We start from the raw sequence: 20607 nt of genomic DNA, 5'->3' as shown, positions 1-20607 counted from the left end.
GGGAAAGGGATTTCAGGACAAATCTGTTCACATCAGCAGTTCTGGCAATATAATAGAATAAGATTTATCCACATAGTAGACATAGTACAATTATTAAACAAGATTATTATTCGAATAAGACTTTAAAATTCATCAATAATTTATTATTTAATGCAATTTATATATATATATATATATATATATATATATATATATATATATATATATATATATATATATATTGTGTTTTTTTTTGTTTTTTTTGTTTTTTTTAACGGACAGCACACACTGTATAAATGAACAAATGCATCAATTTTGAAATCAAATCACTTTTTTCCTCAACACCTACACATCAGCCTCAGGTAAGGGCAAACAAGTTTTAGTCACTTATTTAAATAAATATACTACTAAATTGAATTATACCACACACACACACACACACACACACACACACACACACACACACACACACACACACACACATGCAGCTGCACACTCTGTTTGCCCAACTCAAAGAAGTAAATAAACATTTTCAAAAATGAAAGTTTTGAAAATTGTTTCTATTCTTAAGAAGTCATGTGTCCACTAGAGACCCCTAGTGGCCAACAGAAGAACTGGCTTGTATCCAGTCAGGTAATTCAGGTCTTACTATTGTTAGTAAAGCACATTCCATTTTTACTGCAAATAGTTAATAAATCTAAATACTGATTGGGCAGAAGGATTTTGTTTAAATAAGGCACTTGTTGGCATGCTGTTACAGGAAAACAACAGGAGTAATTGTTACCATTTTCTCACAGTACGTTGTTTAGATTTAAGCTTACAATTAATTCGTCCACAAGATCAGCCTAAACCTTTGTTTCCTCACTAGGGACATTTTATATATATATATATATATATATATATATATATATATATATATATATATATATATATATTTTTTTTTTTTTTTTTTTTTTTAAATAAAAATAGGATATATATTTTTTCTTCAATAATTCATCTTATCAGGTTGCTAAGAGACCAGACTTCCTCTCTCTTAAATACTTTTGTCTGTTGTGCTGTCCAAAGTGCTGACACTGGAAATTTCTCCCTCAATTGTTACATAAACATTTTCTTGAAAGAAAATCCTGCATCAATGATTATATGTTTCTCATTGTTACATACATGTTTTTACTAAATGTATTATTAATATAAGTAATCCTAGATCATCCACTATTCAAGTCTTTGTGCATGAGTTGTTACTATTAAAACAATAAGGTATTTGAAGTGGCAAAGATGAATTGGTTGTGGTCTTTTCGAGCCAGCAGAAACGACAAACCAGGGTTAATGTAAGCCTCTGCAGATATTTGGAGTATGCAAAAAAATAGGGATGCTTTACTATGATGAATCATAGCTTTACAAAGCCGCTTCACTATGATGAATCATTCACATCACTTTTAACCTGCTCTGCTTTTTTTTCTTTCATGTGGGTGTTTTTTTGCTGCTTTTTTTCTTAGTGTAAGGACAGGCCTGGAGATGGATTGCCTGCTAGGTCCACTTTGGCCACCAGGGGGATTTATAAGCAATTTGCAAGCTAATTAGTCTCAAGCACTCAATCAAGTCTCACCTGTCCCAGTTTTTATTAAAGGGAAGCTTTCCACTCATTCATTGCTTAGTCTTAAGTTCATGTATGTGAAAAGTGAGACAAAGCTGGTATATGAATTTTGTTTATGAAATAGTGCAAGAGGTGGAAAGTAACGTACATTTACATTTACTCGCGTTACTGAGTTACTTACTTAGTTTATAGTTTGAGAAAAAAAAATGTGTGTGTGTGTGTGTGTGTGTGTGTGTGTGTGTGTGTGTGTGTGTGTTCTACTTTTTGAAGTATTTCCAAGAATCTTCTTTTTTCCATGCAATCGAGCAATAGTAATGAAACAGCTTTGAGCTTTAGAAAATTTGGACAATCACTAAAACTAGTGCTGTATAATTGTTTGGAAACAGCTTTTTGTATGGAATCAATAAAAATGTATGCTGTATGGTTTATAAAATTAGTGTTGTAGTATTAATAATTACATTGTTGTAATAATGAATCGTTTGAGTCGGTTAATTTTCAATGAATTGAAGAAACTCGTTGATAAAACAAGCCTGAATGATTCACGAATCATGGTTTGGTTCTCAAGTCAAAATCACTGATTTAATGATCCTGTCGCTGTTTAAGCGAATGCCTGCATTTCTTTTTAGAGCTGATGTTGTGTTAAACTTATTATTCACTCTTATTATCGTATTATCATTTATTATAATCCAGAAAGTCTTTCAGTTGTCTGTGTGTGAAAGATCATATGATGGTGTCAGTGGCTTTATACTGTATTCATACTGTATAAAGTATGAATAATTTCATTGACTGAATTGTCACTCAGCTCTATTGCCAGTGTCACGATTGATGTGTAATATGAAATTAATGAAAAGTGTTCTATTTTAGATGAGATCTGCTGATGTTGCATTAGAAACATAAATACCATGTTTTAAAATAGAAAGTGATCCTGTGGCCCCAAGTAATTATGTTGTGTAATTGCACCTCTGAACGGTCTGTGTATTTATTGGTACAGATTTCATTAAGAAAGAACTTCAGGATTGTTCCTCAAGTAATCATTGTTAGCTCTAAACCTAAAAAACATTAAACCCTATACCCTGTCCAACCTCCAAAATCATGTTAAATAAATGACTTTGCCAGTGAAGAGTGGATCTGCTGACCCTTGAAATCAAAGTTCCACATGAGCTCTTTAAAAGCCTCCATCATTTCAGATACAATCTTTCATTTTAAAATGTTAGCATAATACATTATATTGTTATTAATAACCATTTATGTGAAAGATAGGAGGGGACTGAACTGCCTTTGGAATTCCACAGTAATGTGACAGTGAAGTCCCATTAAGATCACAACTGTACATCATAAAGCGTTTATATTTCCCACTTCCCTTGGAAGCCATCTGTCCTTGGTAGTTTCCCGTTACGTTATTGGCTTTAAAAACGATTAGGTAAAACCTACTGGATTGATATAGGGTTAGTAATTTGGTGCAATCTCTAATAAAGGATATGGAGTCCCACTGAAGAGGGGGGAAGAAAAAAAATGACAGCAGAAATGTACAACCTGTCAGCCGTCTGCTCTGTTCTTTAAATATTTATTTGCTAATATTAAGAGTGTACATCATTTCAAAGTGTTGGATGGACAGTATAGTGTAGCACATGGCACATTTAGCTGATTAAACTAAGGTTTAAAGAAGCACAAAACACACTTATGTAGCCAGACGACAACAAATAATAAATACAGTAACCAGTGCACATGGGAGTGATACAATCATAAAAAGGAACAGGACTAATAAGATTGTTCATAATTCAGAGTTGCTTGTTTTGTTCCAAAATAACACTGTCATCAAAAGAAAGCCAGACTTACAGTAATGCCAAACATGTACAGTATTTTATACATTTTTGTAGCTTCATTTCTTTGTTATGAACAGAATATGATCACAGATGAACATATTGAGTGGGAGATATTCTTTTGAGTATGCAAGCCATGATATTCAATAAGCTTTCCGAACCAATACAAGAGAAATTATTTAGTAAAAAAATTAAAACATACAGAGAAATAAAATCTGAAACATCAGGCTTATTGTTCCAGATGGATGCAATGATGATTCACTTTAAGTCCCCTTTTCCCTTAGTCCCACCTTCCCTTGCCATCACCACAGAATCCCCACCCGTGAGTCCATGACGGTACGCTTTTATTGAACATGCAAACAGTTTCGGGCCGCATTCAGCCGGCTCAGCTTATGGCTTCGGATCCTGCTTCTTCTTCTGGTACTTTCTGAAGTGCGACTGGATGGCGACAGCGGCTTTCTCCGTCTCTGGTGCGTCCAGGTCGATATCAAAGTCCTCAGGGGGGACGTCCTTCTTGGATGCATCTGTGGATAGCATTATATTGTTTATATTTTCATACAGTATGTGGTTGTATTGTCATTTGAACTATGCTATGTGGACAAAAGTATTTGGACACTTGACATTTCCAGCCATATGTGGTTCTTATTTATACTGTTACCACAAAGATGAAACCCATTAAACCCAAACCTATTCTAGCATGACCCCTCTGTTAAAATATGCTTTTTGTCTGGAAGAGCTTGAGTGGGCTACTACTGATCTTTGCTTTCAGCCCTATTGAACACCTTTGGTATGAACTAAAACACTGACTGCAACCCAGGCCTCCTATGGTCAGGTGTCCACAAACTTTTGTCAATCACTTGTATCTGAAAGCACTTTTAAAAAGAATTAAAAAATGTTTAATGTTTGGATTATTTGGATGCAGGGTTTACTACTGTATATTCAGATTTCAGGGACAATATATTCTAAATGTAATATTTAAAGAGGTTTTAAAAATCCTATCCTTTAACCCAAGTCAAATGGGTGTTTTAGGTAGAGGTATGTTACTGAACCTTTTTGGTAGGCTCTTATCAGCAAATACAGAGTGAACATAGGAGTCACTCGGTCCACAACACACCTTACAGAAATGATCTGATCTGATCAACCTGATGACTTTCACTGTATATAATGCAAAATAAGATTCTCATAGATCCCCACATTGCTCACACAGCATTTTAGCCAGGAGGCCTTAAATGAACAAGCAGTGTAAAGTATTATAAGGTTCATACCGTCACCCCCTGAGGGTTTGCTGAGTCCAGTTGGTACTCCGGATCCTGGTCTCTGTAATCCAAAAGAGAAAAAATAGCCTGATGAATTTGCACTTTATACTATACTGGAAAGGTTTAAACCAACTCCAGCTGAGTGACTTGCGAAAGTTTTTAACATGTATTGGCTGCATCATCACTGACTTCTATTCACTTGAGTTTAAATGGACTTGCCAATTAAAATGATAGGACCTTAAATTAACGATTTAATGAATTAAATAATAATTAGCCCTTTGACCTTAATGTATATGATCTGGTCATCAAATTTGTATACTCAAGAACAAACCTACTGTTTTACTCTCAAGTCCAGACAGTTTCTTAAGTAGGGTCTTAAACTCTTATCGAATGGGTTCAGAGTAAAATTTTGTTCAGTTAGTTCAGTTCTAGTTAGCTGTTGTTTAGTAGCTAATCAGCAAATGACTAGCTTTTATTTGGTAATAGAAATAATATCAATCAGTAATCTCAGCTAAAACAAAAAATGGCTTCTGTCTACTGATTGAAAGCTTACATCTAGTAGACACTGTACAAGACAAGAAATATACTTCTAATTAACATATTATTAAACAATTTATGGAGGCATCCCCAGCGTGAGCAAAATGTCAGCCTAAAACTAAATGAAAGTAAGCTAACCACAAAGTTTTTGATAGTGAACAGAGAAATAAATTATCTACCTTGCATTTTTTTCAGTGATTCAAGTGAATTAGCTTATTCACTTATTCATTATCTTGTAAAGCAACAGGCTAGCTACTTAGGCCAACTTGCAAGATCATCAATGTATCAGAATTTGTCTACTGTGCTATCAGGATAGCAATATATTGTTCGGTTGTAATAATTAAAATGGCTGCCACATGTTCACAATCAAACCTCAGGCAATTTGCTGAGGTAATAGCAGGTTTATGAAAAAACACATTACATGCTTCACATTGTGAAGTGTGATAAGAGTGGCAGGAACAATTTAACTACATTTGCTAGTGTATTGTAACTAAAAGTGGTAAGATTTATATAACTGATAATGAAGCTTACCCAGAAACCAAGCTAGGATTGTTAGCTAGCTGAAGGAACTGGTATGATGTAATGTTGTTTATGATGCTTTTTCTGTTTTTTTCTCATTACAATAGTATGCACTATATACACTATAATGGAGTCTCTGTCTTCAGCTGATTAATTCAGCTGGTTAAGTTGAACAGCCTTACCTCCATTTCTCCATAAGCACCTGACACATGTAAATCTAGCAATTATTAAAAAAACCCTATCAGTCAGAAATGCAATTATACAAACTTGAAAACACATCATTGGTGTGTACAGTGCATTAATTAATCCTTGCCCTGGGTTCAAAACATAAATTCAGCTCTGTTTAATCCGAGACAGGGCTTAATGTTTGTGCATTAAGCGAGTAGTATGAGCTGTAAGATCACAGAACCTGATCTAATCGCAGCATCTGTTTTACTACAGTAAGAAGAAGAGAAACACACCCCTGATACAGTAGCAAGGTTGTATCAGCATGTCTCAAATCCTCGCTGCACTCTTTGAACTGCACCGCTGTTTTCCGTCCGGATGCGAAACTAACCTTGCCATAAAAAGTGCACAGGACGATTAGAGGGAATTTGAGTTCTCTGAGACACCCCCCTCCCCCACCATGTCAATGCTTTTTCTCTTTCCTCTGGAATAAGCCTGCCTTCAATTCTATCTTTGTCTTCCAGCATAAATTTTTTTTGCTGCATTTGCATGAGAATGTGAGAGAATGAGAATGAGAATAAATCTGCAAACGGTCACGGCCACTTTGGTGCTCATGCTACCCAGAGCTGGTGTTCCTGAGCTCGGTGCCTTATTGCACTGCATTAGGAAATCCATTATCATATGAGGGAGTTTTCTGTGATATGGTGCTGGGGATCAAAGACTTTCCTTATGTGTGAGTTGAGGCCGTACAGAATCTTCTCTTCACTCAGGAGAAAAAAAAATATCTTTTTTGTTCTTGAAGCAGAAAGCATTAAAACATATCAAGTGCTGGAGGGAAGATGAGACGGACAAGCGCACCATCTGTGCTCTTAAGGGAATACAAGGAGGAAGAAAACCTGAGTACAACCATGAATATTAATTAGCTCTAACTATTATAGTATAGTTAGAGTTGGAGTTAAAAAGTTGCATATGAAGATGTATTTTACACACACTCAGAACATATTACAGAATGCAAAAGACTCTTTTGTTAAAACTCACAGTTTTAATAAACTGAATATAAATTCTCAAACCCAATTGGTCAGAAGGTGTTGCATAATGGTGCTTAGCATATGCTTATGCATATAATATGACATGGTGCTTTATTAAACTTTTATTAGATGTATTTAACATTTTATGGAAGGAGTTTTTATGGAAGGATTTAAAACTGGCAGTTAAGTTGTGGCTTTTTTATAAAATGGCAAAAATATTTTTTTGTTTTGATAATTTCAATTATTATGTTGATAAGATAAGATAAGATAAGATAAGATAAGATAAGATAAGATAAGATAAGATAAGGAGCAACAGGCTGCCACTCTACACCCTGTTTTCACGACCATAAATGTTAAGATATATGACATTTATCTTGATAATAAGTTTTAAAAATGCTATTATTGACAAACCATTTTGTATAAGATTAATAAAATATATTCAGGACCGAGCTATATTCCAGGAAAATAATTAACAACACTTATTAAGCATACATACTTAATGCACTTGAATACCCCACCTGTGTGATATGCGTCCTATAAGTGTACACCTTGTCATAATTTATGTCATGATGAATAATTCTCACTGATCTCATAAATATATATTATCATTAATATTAACTATTTCAATTGCTCATCCCTTTCTGTTGGAGTAGCACATACGCACTCACACCTAGGCAACTGCAGGGTGTTTTGCTGCAGTTCCACAGCAATCACACACACACACACACACACACACACACACACACACACACACACACACACTGCTTTATGTTACGATGAGGGAAAACTCCCAGCTCTCTGCAGAGGAGGGGGGATCTCTTCACTGCAGAAGACACTCTCCCCCATGTAATTCTGCTTATCTAAGCAACCACTGAAGGGACAGTGACTATTGCAAACAAACACACACACACACACACACACACACACACACACACACACACACACACTGTAACCTTAATGATCCTCCACATAAATATGATTATAAAGCACTCGAAGCAACAGAAGCAGCTGCACCATTAAAGTAATAGGAATGACTAAAAAGCTGACTGCAGCAGCACCTTAAGATGAACTGTGTGTGTGTGTGTGTGTGTGTGTGTGTGTGTGTGTGTGTGTGTGTGTGTGTGTGTGTGTGTGGTGTAAATCCCACTGGACTGATAAGGCACGAATCACATTGAGCCTAGTGCCCACGCAATGGCACTATCCTGGCCAAGAACGTGCACAGGAAACACCCAGTGGAAACACAAGAGCTCTGTGCCATGATCTCAGTATTGTGTAAAATAGAAAGCAATAAATGAGAAATTTTGAAGAAATAGAAATGCAGATAATCCTTCAGGGACTGTCATTAGATAAAGTACATACAGTAGATTCCAACACACATCAGGTTGCTCCTCTTTTAGAGGGAACAAAAAGAAGTTCCCAGAAGGCTAATTTGCATATTCATTGAATAATCAAGATTGCCTCCATTTCAAAATATGTTACATGAGTTTCTGAATCTAAACAGAATAAAACAGTGTGGTGAGAGTAAGAGTAAGAACAGTGGTGGTCAGTGATTGGTCGTTAAGAACAATGGTGTTTGTTCACTGACAACACCTGTGTTTGGTCACTGAGAACAGTGGTTTGCAGTAATTGGTTGTTGAGAATATTGCTGATCATTAATTGACCATTAAAAACACTGGTTCAGTAACTAATTGGTGATTGGTCCACTGGAGGTCAGTGACTGGTTGTTGGGAATAATGGTGACAGTGATTGGCTGTTTAGACCGCTGGTGATTGGTGGTTGAGAACAGTGGTAATCAGTGATTTGTCATTAGGAACAGTGGTGGTTGTCAGTGATTGACTGTTTAGAAAACAATGGGTTTTTGTTATTGAGAACACTGGCGATAAATAATATGGTTGTTGAGAACAATAGTGGCTGGTCAATGAGAACAGTGGTGGTCAGTACTTGATTATTTGAGAATAAAAGTAAAGAGTGATTGCTAAGAACTCATCAGTGATTGGTCATTGAGAACAGTGGTGATTGGTTGTTAAGAATAGAGGTGGTCAGTGATTAGCTGTTAGAGACATCAGTTGATATAAATGTAACTGAGTAACTTTACACACAGTTTGTTCTCTCAGCTGTTCTTTTAGCATCAACTGTGATGTAAGCCACCTTAACATCAGCCTTGGAGAAGTAAAAATATCCATGCATTTGTTTTATCTGTGAACGGGGAAAGACCAGCAGGTAGAACTCGGCTAAAGTTAACAGGAGTGCAGAGGGAAAGCCCTGATCAGCACAAAGCAGCAGGGTGTGGAGAAGAAAAGCCCCATCATCAGATTTGCATCATGCTCCAGCAATCACTTTATTGCTAATTCAGAAATGGACCTGGAGGCAAAACCAGGACAGCAGCCAAAACTAACCGTTGTACATCTTTTATATGACCCTGACACATTCAGTGCTTCAAAACAAGCTTCAATTTTATACGTATAAACAGCTCATATCTGCTAACACTGATTAAATAAAGGCTATATGAACAATTAGCATTACACAAATTGGCAGCATTAGCAAATAATTCACAGAGGTATTCTCTGAGCAACAGAACATTCAATACTGTATGTTTGCAAAATGACTTTTAATAATCTGTTTCTAGCAACATGTGGCTTTACTTTAAAATAATTCGCTTTTTTTATTAATAAAAATATACCCAAATTTGTTTTCAAAACTGATATAGTGCATCGTTGACAGTTATTGCATTAAAGCACTGCAAGTAAAGTTATTTGTTGTTAAAAAAGACCTTTGTTTAACATATACGTACATCACTTTAGAATAAAATTGTAGAGTAATACAAAATAACTAAATTCAAGCAAACAACATAATTTCATGATGGGTGTTTTTTGGCACAAATGGTTATTGGGATACAAATTATTGTATAGATAGATATTAATTGGAATAAAATGTTATCTTCTCAAACATAGACAAACAAACATGGCAAACAAATGGAAAGTGTAAGTAAAGAATGTTGGATGACGAATTCTAGGAGAGACTACAATATTATATAATTGCCCACATCAGCTGATAAAAACACTGCAAATCAAAAATGTATGTATACAGTGGTGCACTCTGTGTCCTAAACAAAGACTGAGATCGAGAAGAAATCTATGTTTCTTTACGTTCTTTATGTTTAACTGTGGATATTTTTTTCTGAGGGGTTTTGGAGATGCAATCAGCCTGGGCATTTTACATAAAACTTTCTTTCGGCTTCTCCCGTTAGGGGTCGCCACAGCGGATCCTCCGCACGTTTGATTTGGCACGTTTTACGCTGGATGCCCTTCCTAACGCAACCCTCCCCAATTTATCCGGGCTTGGGACCGGCACTGAGAGTGGCTGGGGTTGGTTCCCTGACCGGGAATCGAGCCCGGGTCGCAGCGGTGGGAGCGCTGCATCTTAACCACTAGACCACCAGGGGACCTTCTGCCTGGGCATTTTACATAGATTAGTTGTTTTCTTTCCACAATTGAATTAGTTGCTGGTACAGAAAAATGTATGTGTTTATGTACAGTAACAGAAAATGTTTGTGTGATATGTACAGTATCTCATATCAACGTTCAGGACATGATTGGATTTTATTACACTGAGAACTTCACATATCCCAAGCGTCCTGGCCTAAAAAACAAACGGCAGGAAAATTTAAGTAGAATAAAGATTAAAAAAGACAGACTTGGCGAATGGTGTCAATGTGAATCAGTAAATGTGGAAAAATAATGAGATCTTCATGGATTTGAAGTACAAGAGGGAACAGCAAAAAAAGGATCCTCTATTTTCTCCCAAAATAACATGAGTATGTTCATGCTCCGGCTCCTCCATATGTTCCTCTTACACCAAAACCTTATTTAACAAACCACAATGTTTGTGGTACAGTTTTAGAGTTTTGGAAAAGCTGCAATAAAATGATTAAATCTGAACATGGACTGTTTAATAAGTTAAAAAGCCTTTTTTTTCTACATGGAAATACTGGAGCTCAATCATTACGAGTGAAAAGTGAAACGCTCAGCATGGATAATCAGCCAAAACTAACCGAGCAGTGGGAAAAAAGTCAAGATCTGTAATTATGTTCTACACATTGTTCACTGATAACTTCAGCTGACTGATGATAAAGCGAAGTCTGTGCCATCGTTCCAGCCCTCCAGATACTCAATCACACCATGTGTATCCTGGTATCCTGCAGCCAGTGTAAGCTCTGAGCTCCTAGGCTTGTAGTCATGCTGTTACATTGAGTCACAGAGCTAAATGTTAAACATAAACATTGTAAAACTTACAAAAAATTAAAAAATTATTGTCTAACTGTGAAAGTCATTTTCTGATTGACTTGGAGATAAGGGTTCATTCCAAGCGGAATTTACTCAATAAGCAAATAAAATTATCCTGAATGATTTATAAAAAAAACAATTTCAAGCTTGAAAATGGCTTATCAATTTTTCTTCTTTTGTGGAAATTAATAAAAAAAAGCCCAATTTTTTAACAATAGAATAGAACCATTTAATTAATAAAATTGTAAAAAAAAAAAATTATAAATAAATGCTAATCCATAATAAATGCTTAGTAAATTCACAATTGAAAATATCTATATATAATTTATTTTAATTATTCAATTATTTTTTTAATTCCTCAAAAAAGCATTCCAACACTTCCTGCAAAGCCAGATATTTCAATAAATAATTTGTTCTCCTGCAACATATTTCTGGCTCTATTCTGGGTCTTTAGGCAGCTTGTGTGCTTCAGAGGGGTTCCCTGCTGCACGCCATGTCTATTAACAATTTACATTGGAGATGCTCATCTAGGCCACGGATGACTACGGCAAGAAAAGGACCTCCTGTTCGCATGAAGACAAAGAGAGATGTTTTTCGGAGCTGAACAGATGGCGCTGGTTAATGGAAGGAACATTTTGAAGATAGAAATTATCGCTTCCCGAAGGCGTGTGTGACAGATCAAAAAAGAGACCCTGATCACACTTTAATCTAGACATCAATGATGTCATCCAAATGTGGCTCAGAGGATCAATAAAAATGTTGACTAAATGGAAAATAATCGTTAATAATAATTATTAACTATTAGTTATAAGATATTTTTCTATAACAGCAAGCTAATAAATGTTTTACTACTAGCTCATTCATGTGATCTTCTTTACATGGCATGGTGACCAAGTTATCAATATAAGCATATTAAGTGCACATCTGCATGAATATATATATATATATATATATATATATATATGTAAATATCTGGGGTTATTCCCAAATTCAAACAGTTAAGTAATAATGTTCTAGCATCACAACTAACGATTTTACATGCACAGAGCCAGGCTAATTTATTTGATGTAGTCTAAAACTGCACTGTTAGCATCTGATAGGACACGATTAATGGACCAGCTCATCACACTCATGGCTCGGAAAAAGTAACAGTTCTCTCCCTTTCTCTGTTGCTCTTACTTTCGATAACACTTCAGAACACTTCAGAATGTTTGCTTCATCGTCAATACATTTCAGGGGAAGTGACCAGACTGCTTGGTCAGATGTAGGTGGCACGCAGTTAGTCTTCCAGGTGGATCCGTTGGTTCAGCATTTCTGGTTCCCGGAAGACTTCATCATGTCACATATGCTCAGCAGTTACTCTTTCTTTACTGTGCATCACTGAATAGCTGATTATCAGACTAATCTGCTTTAACTGCCTCCAATGATGTAAATCAATACATCAATACATGAGATGTTTTGTTGCAATAGCAACAAAACATCTCATTGTTACGAGAGAATTATCTTGCTACTACAGAAAACCATTTACAATACCCTATATAGACAAAGGTATTGGGATGCCAATATTTTTTCCAAAACTGTTAGCACACAGTTGGAGAAACACAATCCAATCCAATGGATGCAATATAATAATATTTTCTGTTCACTTGAACTTGGAGACCCAATCCTGTCCCAGCATGACCCTTTGCACAACACCAGCTCGAGGATGATATGCTAGATAAGATATTTACTAAAGTCCTTGTGGCTGAATGAGCACAAATCTCCACAAGCACACTCCAAAATCTAATGAAACATCATCCAAAAACAGAGGAGGTTATTATAACAGCAAATGGGGATTATATGTGAAATAGAAATGGGATCGACATATGTATCAAGTACGTAGCTTATTATTAGGAGAAAACAAGCTTAATTTCTACAATAAACCACTTCATTATGAGAAACTCTCGATACTGTGAAAAAACAACACATGATTATTGAGATCTTTATAACAGTACTGCAAGAAAACATTTTCTCGGTATTACAAGACAAACTGTGTTCTAAAAAAACAGCTGGTTATTACATTAAACCATTTGTTTACTTCCAGAAAACATCTGGCTATTTCAGGACACCATCTTGTTACTTCGAGATCTGCTTATTATGAGAAAGCTATGCCTTACTTCAAGCTTCAAGAAAACATCTGGCTCATACAAGAAACCATTCTGTTTCTAGAAATCATCTTGTTATTATGAGAAATTAAAAAATAAACTGTAAAAGAAAAAGGGGGGAATCTTGTATTTCATTATGTAAATGTAAATGTACCAATTAAAATAAATAAAATTCCCTTCGCTGATTTTACGGCCAACCCATTTTTTCTTTTTATGCTAGATCATCTTTCCAGACTTTAAAAATGCTAAAGTAATTGAAACGCCTTTAAAGGTTTATCTTCTATCAAATGAGTCAGCAAAGTGCCAGCATCCGAATGCTGGACTGTGATTTTTTTTGAGCTGAGTAAAGCGATGAGGGCAGCACTGCAGTGTCCTGTTTGTCCTCATTTACCTAACCATTCATCTGTAAATTCTCACAAAGGCCATAAAAAAGTACATCAATGACACAGAGAGAAGCAAAAAAAATTTGAATCAAGTTTTTGTAAAGTAGAATGGATCAAAGCTGTCTTTTGTCTTCTTGGCTAGCTTATGTGTTGAGCTGTTATACTGCAGGGCCTTTTTTCCATAACCAAAAGCTAATCTCTATTTAAAAGGAACACCAGTCCCTCTCCTTCTTCTTTTTCTTTTTATGTTTTTTATTTAACTGAATGAATAAACTGAGCATAGAGAAGCATTGGAAAGTTTTTGTCTCCTGTGACGGAAAAACTGTCTAAATCCTTGTCCTTACCCCAAGATCGTTTGAACAATTGCGCTCATTCTGAACTTCTTTCCAAGCCTCAAACAGCATGCATCACTTTTTAAAATGGTAGGCACTAGGTGCATATGTTTATTTGATTTAATAACCCTTAAAAGACTAAGGACAGAAAGTTGACCGATAGTGCCAAGCACGCATAGCTTCCACACTTGATGTAAATTGGGTCAGGCCATGCTGTGGCTCAGTTGAAGCAAACACGGACCACTGTTTTGTTGTGGTGCAGGGAACTGATCTTGGGCGTGTAAACAGCTTTCGCATTTCAACAATAGTACCAAAGTCAAACAAGACCTTCTATTACCTGTCACTTTTGATAATTGTTAAAGCTACTTGCCAATGGTCTGTAAGGGTATTTTCATATGTGTTGATATCGGATTTTTATATATAACCTAGCTAGAGGTCAGTGGGGCACTTACAACTTTTATTCTTTTTTTTAGGTGCCATTTGCAACTTTGTTTTGAACCATGTTATGTCCCACCCCTTTCCTGTCATTGTTTTTTTGTAGCACTTGTCCCTATTTTCCACAGCTGTTTTCACTTTCTACAGTAATTAGTTTGGTTAAAAACGAGTATGTTATTGTTGTATTGCTGCAAAATACTGTTTACTGCCACCTGACCTCCCAAGCTTTTCGTTCCATGTGTCTTAATTTGCTCAATGTCCTTGCGCTGGCTGGTCTCATCGCCCGGTCTCTGCCTGTTTACTTGTTTATCTTTTTGGATTTTGTTACAACTTGGTAATAGAATGCTCCAGATGTGCTGAATTGAAAAAAATCCTTAACATGAACAAGTCGGACAAGGAGCGCAATCAGTTCTCACAGGAAAACAGAGAAAATGATTGACAGTTGTTAGGTTTGTCGTATAATTCATTACTGTTCTTAATATGCATCTCCCAACAGAACATGGCCTGAACCTGCTCAATCAGTTTATGCAGATTATTTTCACTGTCTTAATTTTTTTTATTTTAACTTGCCGTTCAGCAGAATGTGCTGCTTTCTGTTTATCCGGATTAATTAATCCCAAGACAAAGCTAATGATAAATGCAGATATTAAGCAGCTCTCCGCTCCTTTCAATACAACACACTTCTGTTTACCTAAAGTTTTGTTGGGGGAGGGGTATTTAGGATTCAGAAAGAGATCACAAGATCGTTTTCTCTTTCTTCTTCCACTATTTCTTGAATCCGCCTGGCTTTTCCCATCATCACACACCTTTCCTCTATACTTTTTATTTATTGTGGTTTCTTGTTGTACTGTAGAGTGTGATTCAACCATCAGAGTAGCTTTTATATTAAAGACTATTTGAGAGAAATCCCGGCTCACTGCTGGGGGATTTTCAGGTTTGAGAAAAGAGACATATGACTCACCAGGCTAATTCATTCTACAGGGCAAGGTGATGCACAGCAGATGAGAGGAGTCTGAAGTTTACTGTGGATGGATGTTACATAAGCACAAGCTTTGAGTCATAATATTGGATTTATTTTCCTTCGAAAATGGAAAAATTAATCCATTTATCAAGCTGGATTACAATTTGTAAAATTGTTCACAGTAAGAAATGCTGCTCATAAAAAAAATAAAAAAAACATGTAAATGTAGTTGAAAGCAAATCTAATTTTATGTACTGAGATTTTATATGCAATATCAATTACACACACACAGATTTTATGAATTTTATGATTTTTTTTATAAAACATGCGCACAACATGCCGTTTGATTTAACAAAATACCATATAAACAGAAATATAGTTAATGTGTGTGTCTGTGGTAGCTGCAATAGCTGAGCTGCTTTATTGGGAAATATTGGGAAAGAGACTTTTTTAACACTCATAATGTTGTCTACATTAAGTGCTTGCTGATTTAATAATACTGTATAAATATGTTTGCTAAATCTAGAAGAATCTATACAATATATAGGCAAAATAATTAAGATACCTGACTTTTCCAGCCATAGGTGATTCTTTCCCAAACTGTTGACATAAAACTGGAAGCACAGAACTGTATAGGATGCCTCTGGATGTGGTACAATTAAACTAGGAGACCCAAACCTGTTCCTGTTCCCAATCTTGTGTTTCTTGCTACAGAGCTTTGGCCTCAACCCTACTGGCCATCTTTAGGATGAACTGGAATGCTGACTGCACCCCAAACCTCCTCATCCTACATCAATACCAGACTTTATGAACGCCCTTGTGGCTGAACGAGCAAAAACCTCGACAACCACACTCCAAAATGTAGAGGACCACCTTTCCAAAAGAGTGGAGGTTATTATAATAGCAAATTTGGATTAAATGTGGAATAGGATATGTTATGTTCAGGTGCCCACAATGTTTTTTCTATATCTATAGCTAACACATTTATATCAATCTCTAATACATATCTAATCAATCTCTAATACATAATCTCTAATAAATCTATAATTTTAGTTTTGGGTTGCCTTATGACAACATAAAAACATTAATAAATAAATATCAATATATAAACTAAATATATTAATGTCTATTATAATAATATCTGGTCCTAAACCTCAACCAAGTGGATTTAAAAGCTTTATCAGCCCACGCTGTGTAGCACTAATTGACTGCTATTCTTTACCCATCCCATTTCTCTTCTTTTAAGTCTATCAAAGTTGTCAAGCTTTGCCTCTCTGAGGCACAATCGACTTCCTCATGGTTTTAATCTGCTGATTAGGATTTGCAGCATTGAGAGACTTCGTGTCAGCCCTAACGCTCTTTTATCCTGATGGAGCAGGCTCTCTGCTAATTGGCGCCGTCTCTGTACTCCTCTCTGATAGCGTAAGATTGGTGGACGAAGCAGCTTTTTGCTGATTACAGATTTGTGACGAACAGCTTAATAGAGTCTGTTGGATAGATGAGGAATTATCACTGCCTTATCACTCAGGAACCAATGCAAACAGACAGAAATTCTCCGACAACGAGCACAAAAGCGTTCTGGCACGTATTAATGGCTATATTGAAACAGACAGCAGCACTGTGAGTCATGGTGCTGTTATGTACCTATACTGCTCCTGTACTCATGCATTTCCTCTTCATTCATGCAGCAGCAACAAGACTGTCGGATCATAATGCACTGAAGCTACACGTCAGGTTAGATTACATCCAGCATTTGCACAAGGAGGTTCTGTACATCTCCATCCTGTCTATTAGGGCACTGAAATAGTCTACAAATGTCCAAAAATTAGCCATCAGACCACCTTTTGTGTATTTCTAGGCACTTAAGCCAGTCCAGCGGAAAGACAGTGACAATTTAATAAACCTGAATGATCTCCAATGTAATATCTAATGTAATATATCTATAATCTAATATCTTTCTAATCTATCTACATCTTTAGATTTTTTTCCTGTGAAACAAGAAATATTTTCTTGTGTTTCCCAGAAGAGTGGAAGTTATTATAACTGTGAATGGGGACTAAATGTGATCAGGATTTTCACAAAAGCACATATAAATCTTATGTTCAGTCCACGAAATGTTTTCTTATAATGTATAATCTATTTATCTACAGTCTAATACATTTATATTCTATGAGTCTGATACATCTATAATCTATCAATCTCTATCATTCGTTTTGGCGTTATGAGGAAAAAATTCCACAAAACGCACCAGCATGTTTGTTGACCACGGAGGGTTAAATGTGTGCATCATGGCGGATTTTGTTGCTGATTTGTGACTTGGCACATCAGTAAAATATTTTTTACTGATTAAAATAGAAATTTCGGTGGAGTTTCTTTATTTATTTTTGTATATCTGAATGAAGAAATTACGTTGTGTATAAATAAATGTAGTTAATAAAATGTATTAGTAGCCCCATACTTCTTGTTGCCTTCTGACATGCTCATTGTTAGCTTCACAAACTAGCTTACGTCTGTGATGTGTAAGAGCCAGGAAATTATACACCAGGTGAGAAGAAAAAATATTGACAACTAAAGTAATGAGCCTGTTTTGATAATGTAAGAAGTAGAAAGTACAGATATTTGTGTCAAAATTCCAATTAATAACGGATCAACTGGGATTTGAAGGAAACCACTGAACCTCTCTCCCTCTATCTAACAGACCCATCTAGAATTCAGATAACATAACATAATGTTTTCTGTTATTGCTATGGAGCAAGTCCTGCATCCACCGGCCCTCCCCCCCCCCGCTCCACAATCCAACACGGCTTGTCATTAGGGATTTCCACCAAACCTGACAGCGACGCAATGCACAAACATCACGGTGGGAACCATACTGGAGTGGAACTGAGGTGAATAAAATAAAATAGAATAAAAATTATGCAAACCCTTTCACGTTCTGGGTGAATGTTTTATACACCAATGGAATGGTGCTTTGAAAAGACAATAAGTGTATTCAGGAATGTCTAGAGATGTATGTGTGTGTTAGCATACTGGTGTCTACAGAAAAAAAGGTTCTAGCAATCCTGCCAAAAAAACGTATTTTTTTATAGAAGAAAAATAGTAAATTCTTTTCATTAATTATAATTCCGTGTCTTTGTGCTTTGTCCCTAAAGAAACGGTGCAGTTGGAATAAGTTGGTGTATCACCATCAGTCCAGGATTGCTACATGTGCTCTTTTTCTGCATAGTGGAGTCATTAGTGCTTGTCCGCCTCTCTGTTCTTTGTAATGCACAGCTGGACATCTCTCTCTCTCTCTCTCTCTCTCTCTCTCTCTCTCTCTCCTTAATGATTCCGCTTCTTACTTGTCACTATAGACTTCATACGATGTTGCTGTTTGGTTTCAGATGGACGGTGGCAAGCTTAAAGCTGCATAAATAATAGGATACAAATTGCATAACAGGAACAAAATACAGATTTTCAGTAAATATTTCAACAGTGAAATGCACTGTGATGTACTACTCACCGGTGAATTCTTCCTTCGAAATTAAAGACAGGATTGTCTCTTTTATACTAATAAAAGGTCTTTTTCAGATCGTACGGATGCCACGGGTCTAACAGATACAATCGTGATTGCCTTTTCTGTCATTGTAAGGACACATCTTTATGAATACAGTTTATTCATGTTAAATCTAGACCTCAACTTCAGATCAGTAGCCGAGATGAAAGTTTTCAACCCTTAGAGATTTACCAAATATCCACAAAAGAAATGGACATAAAGAAAAGTCAGTTTCACGACAAGGACAAAACATTTTCTTATCATGCTTTGCGAGATTACCACCCCCCAACACCACCACCACCACCCACCCACCCACCCATCCACATACACACACACACGCGCGCGCGCGTTTTGTTTTTGATCATCAAAACGCAATCAGACCACTTATATCTTATTTATTATTATTTCTGCATATGCACGCACATACTGTACACATATATAAACGCGCGTGCACGACCGAACTAACGCGTACAGTAAATGTCCTAGTTTTCAGGTGATCCCCCCTGTAGTGCTGAGGGGGTCAGACGTTTCCACACCAAAGTTTTCCAATGACTTTATGACACCTTTCAAATTTTTGATGCTGTAACAATCCCCAATTTGTGGTTTGGATCTCCTTCGAAATCGCAGGACACATGAATATTCTTGCTTCCAGAATAAAAAAAAATCATATAATGCAATAAAACGACGACTTGAGCATAAAATGCAGGTGATTATTTCGGTCAGATGCGCGCGCACTGGCTTCCGAAACCCCTTTAGGCATGAGCACGCGGACTTTAAATCATGGCAAAGGATTGTAAAGCATTGCAAAAAGATATTTGCATTGCACTGCGAATTTTTACTTCACTAAGACTTTTTTCTATTATTGCAATTCATAAGAAAAGAAAAAAGAACGGCGTTCGTAACCCTTTATGAGTAAAAACTCTAAAGCACCATCTGGAGATGTGGAGAGCTCACCTCACTCATGGTGTAGAGATGATGAACGGATGAAAGGGATACGACGATTCCGCGCGCGCTTGCTTAACCGGCACCGGGTGACGCAGTAGAGGAGTCCGCGCGCCGCCGCGGCCAACGAGGCTTTTATAAGGGAAGCCCCCCAATGCGCGAGGAGGGGCAGCACGGTTCCTCCTCAACCAATCCCGTTCATCGTGTGGTGTCAGAGATTTTTACTTTGATAACAAAAAAAAAAAATTAATAATAATAAAATATAAAATGTCTTAAAATAACAATAAAAAGAAAAAGAGGAGCAGGTAGAAAATGCAATAAATCAAAATAGAGAGATGGGAATACACCTTGGATGATAAACAGGTTCATTAAGCATGCACACATGCATACACACATACACATACACACACTCACACACATTCAGTCTATAAATTGGCATGTATTTAAGCTTTACAAAAACAGTCCTGAACTCAGGGTCAAAACCAGGACACTGGAGCTGTCACTTGGCAAGGAATAGTGCAGTTGTGCCACCCATCAAAGCAAAGCTTATAGAATTGAAATGTATGCATTTGTATCCATTTGTAGTGAAATGTTTTGTTGCATTTGTAGTTGGTTGTGTTTATGAGTATTGTTGTGTTATTGCTTATTTGAAGGAGGAAGTGGAGATTGGCATAAATTGAGTGGCATAAGTGATGAT

At 36.4% G+C, this 20607-nt stretch overlaps 1 protein-coding gene across 1 annotated transcript; it reads right to left on the bottom strand.

The window, feature by feature from the left end:
- Window positions 1–3108: 3108 nt before the first annotated feature.
- On the bottom strand, window positions 3109–20024 carry pcp4a (Purkinje cell protein 4a). The gene is made up of 3 exons (XM_046861617.1): window positions 19923–20024; window positions 4656–4707; window positions 3109–3914 (listed from the first exon to the last, which is right to left on the bottom strand). Exons 1-3 carry the CDS (start codon window positions 19929–19931, stop codon window positions 3781–3783), a joined length of 195 nt encoding a protein of 64 aa, XP_046717573.1. The 5' UTR covers window positions 19932–20024; the 3' UTR covers window positions 3109–3780.
- Window positions 20025–20607: the final 583 nt, after the last annotated feature.

Source organism: Silurus meridionalis, chromosome 11 (assembly GCF_014805685.1).
Source record: "Silurus meridionalis isolate SWU-2019-XX chromosome 11, ASM1480568v1, whole genome shotgun sequence".
Taxonomy (NCBI): Eukaryota; Metazoa; Chordata; class Actinopteri; order Siluriformes; family Siluridae; genus Silurus; species Silurus meridionalis.
Note: the sequence above shows the minus strand (reverse complement) of the source record. Positions and strands in the feature narration are given on the sequence as shown.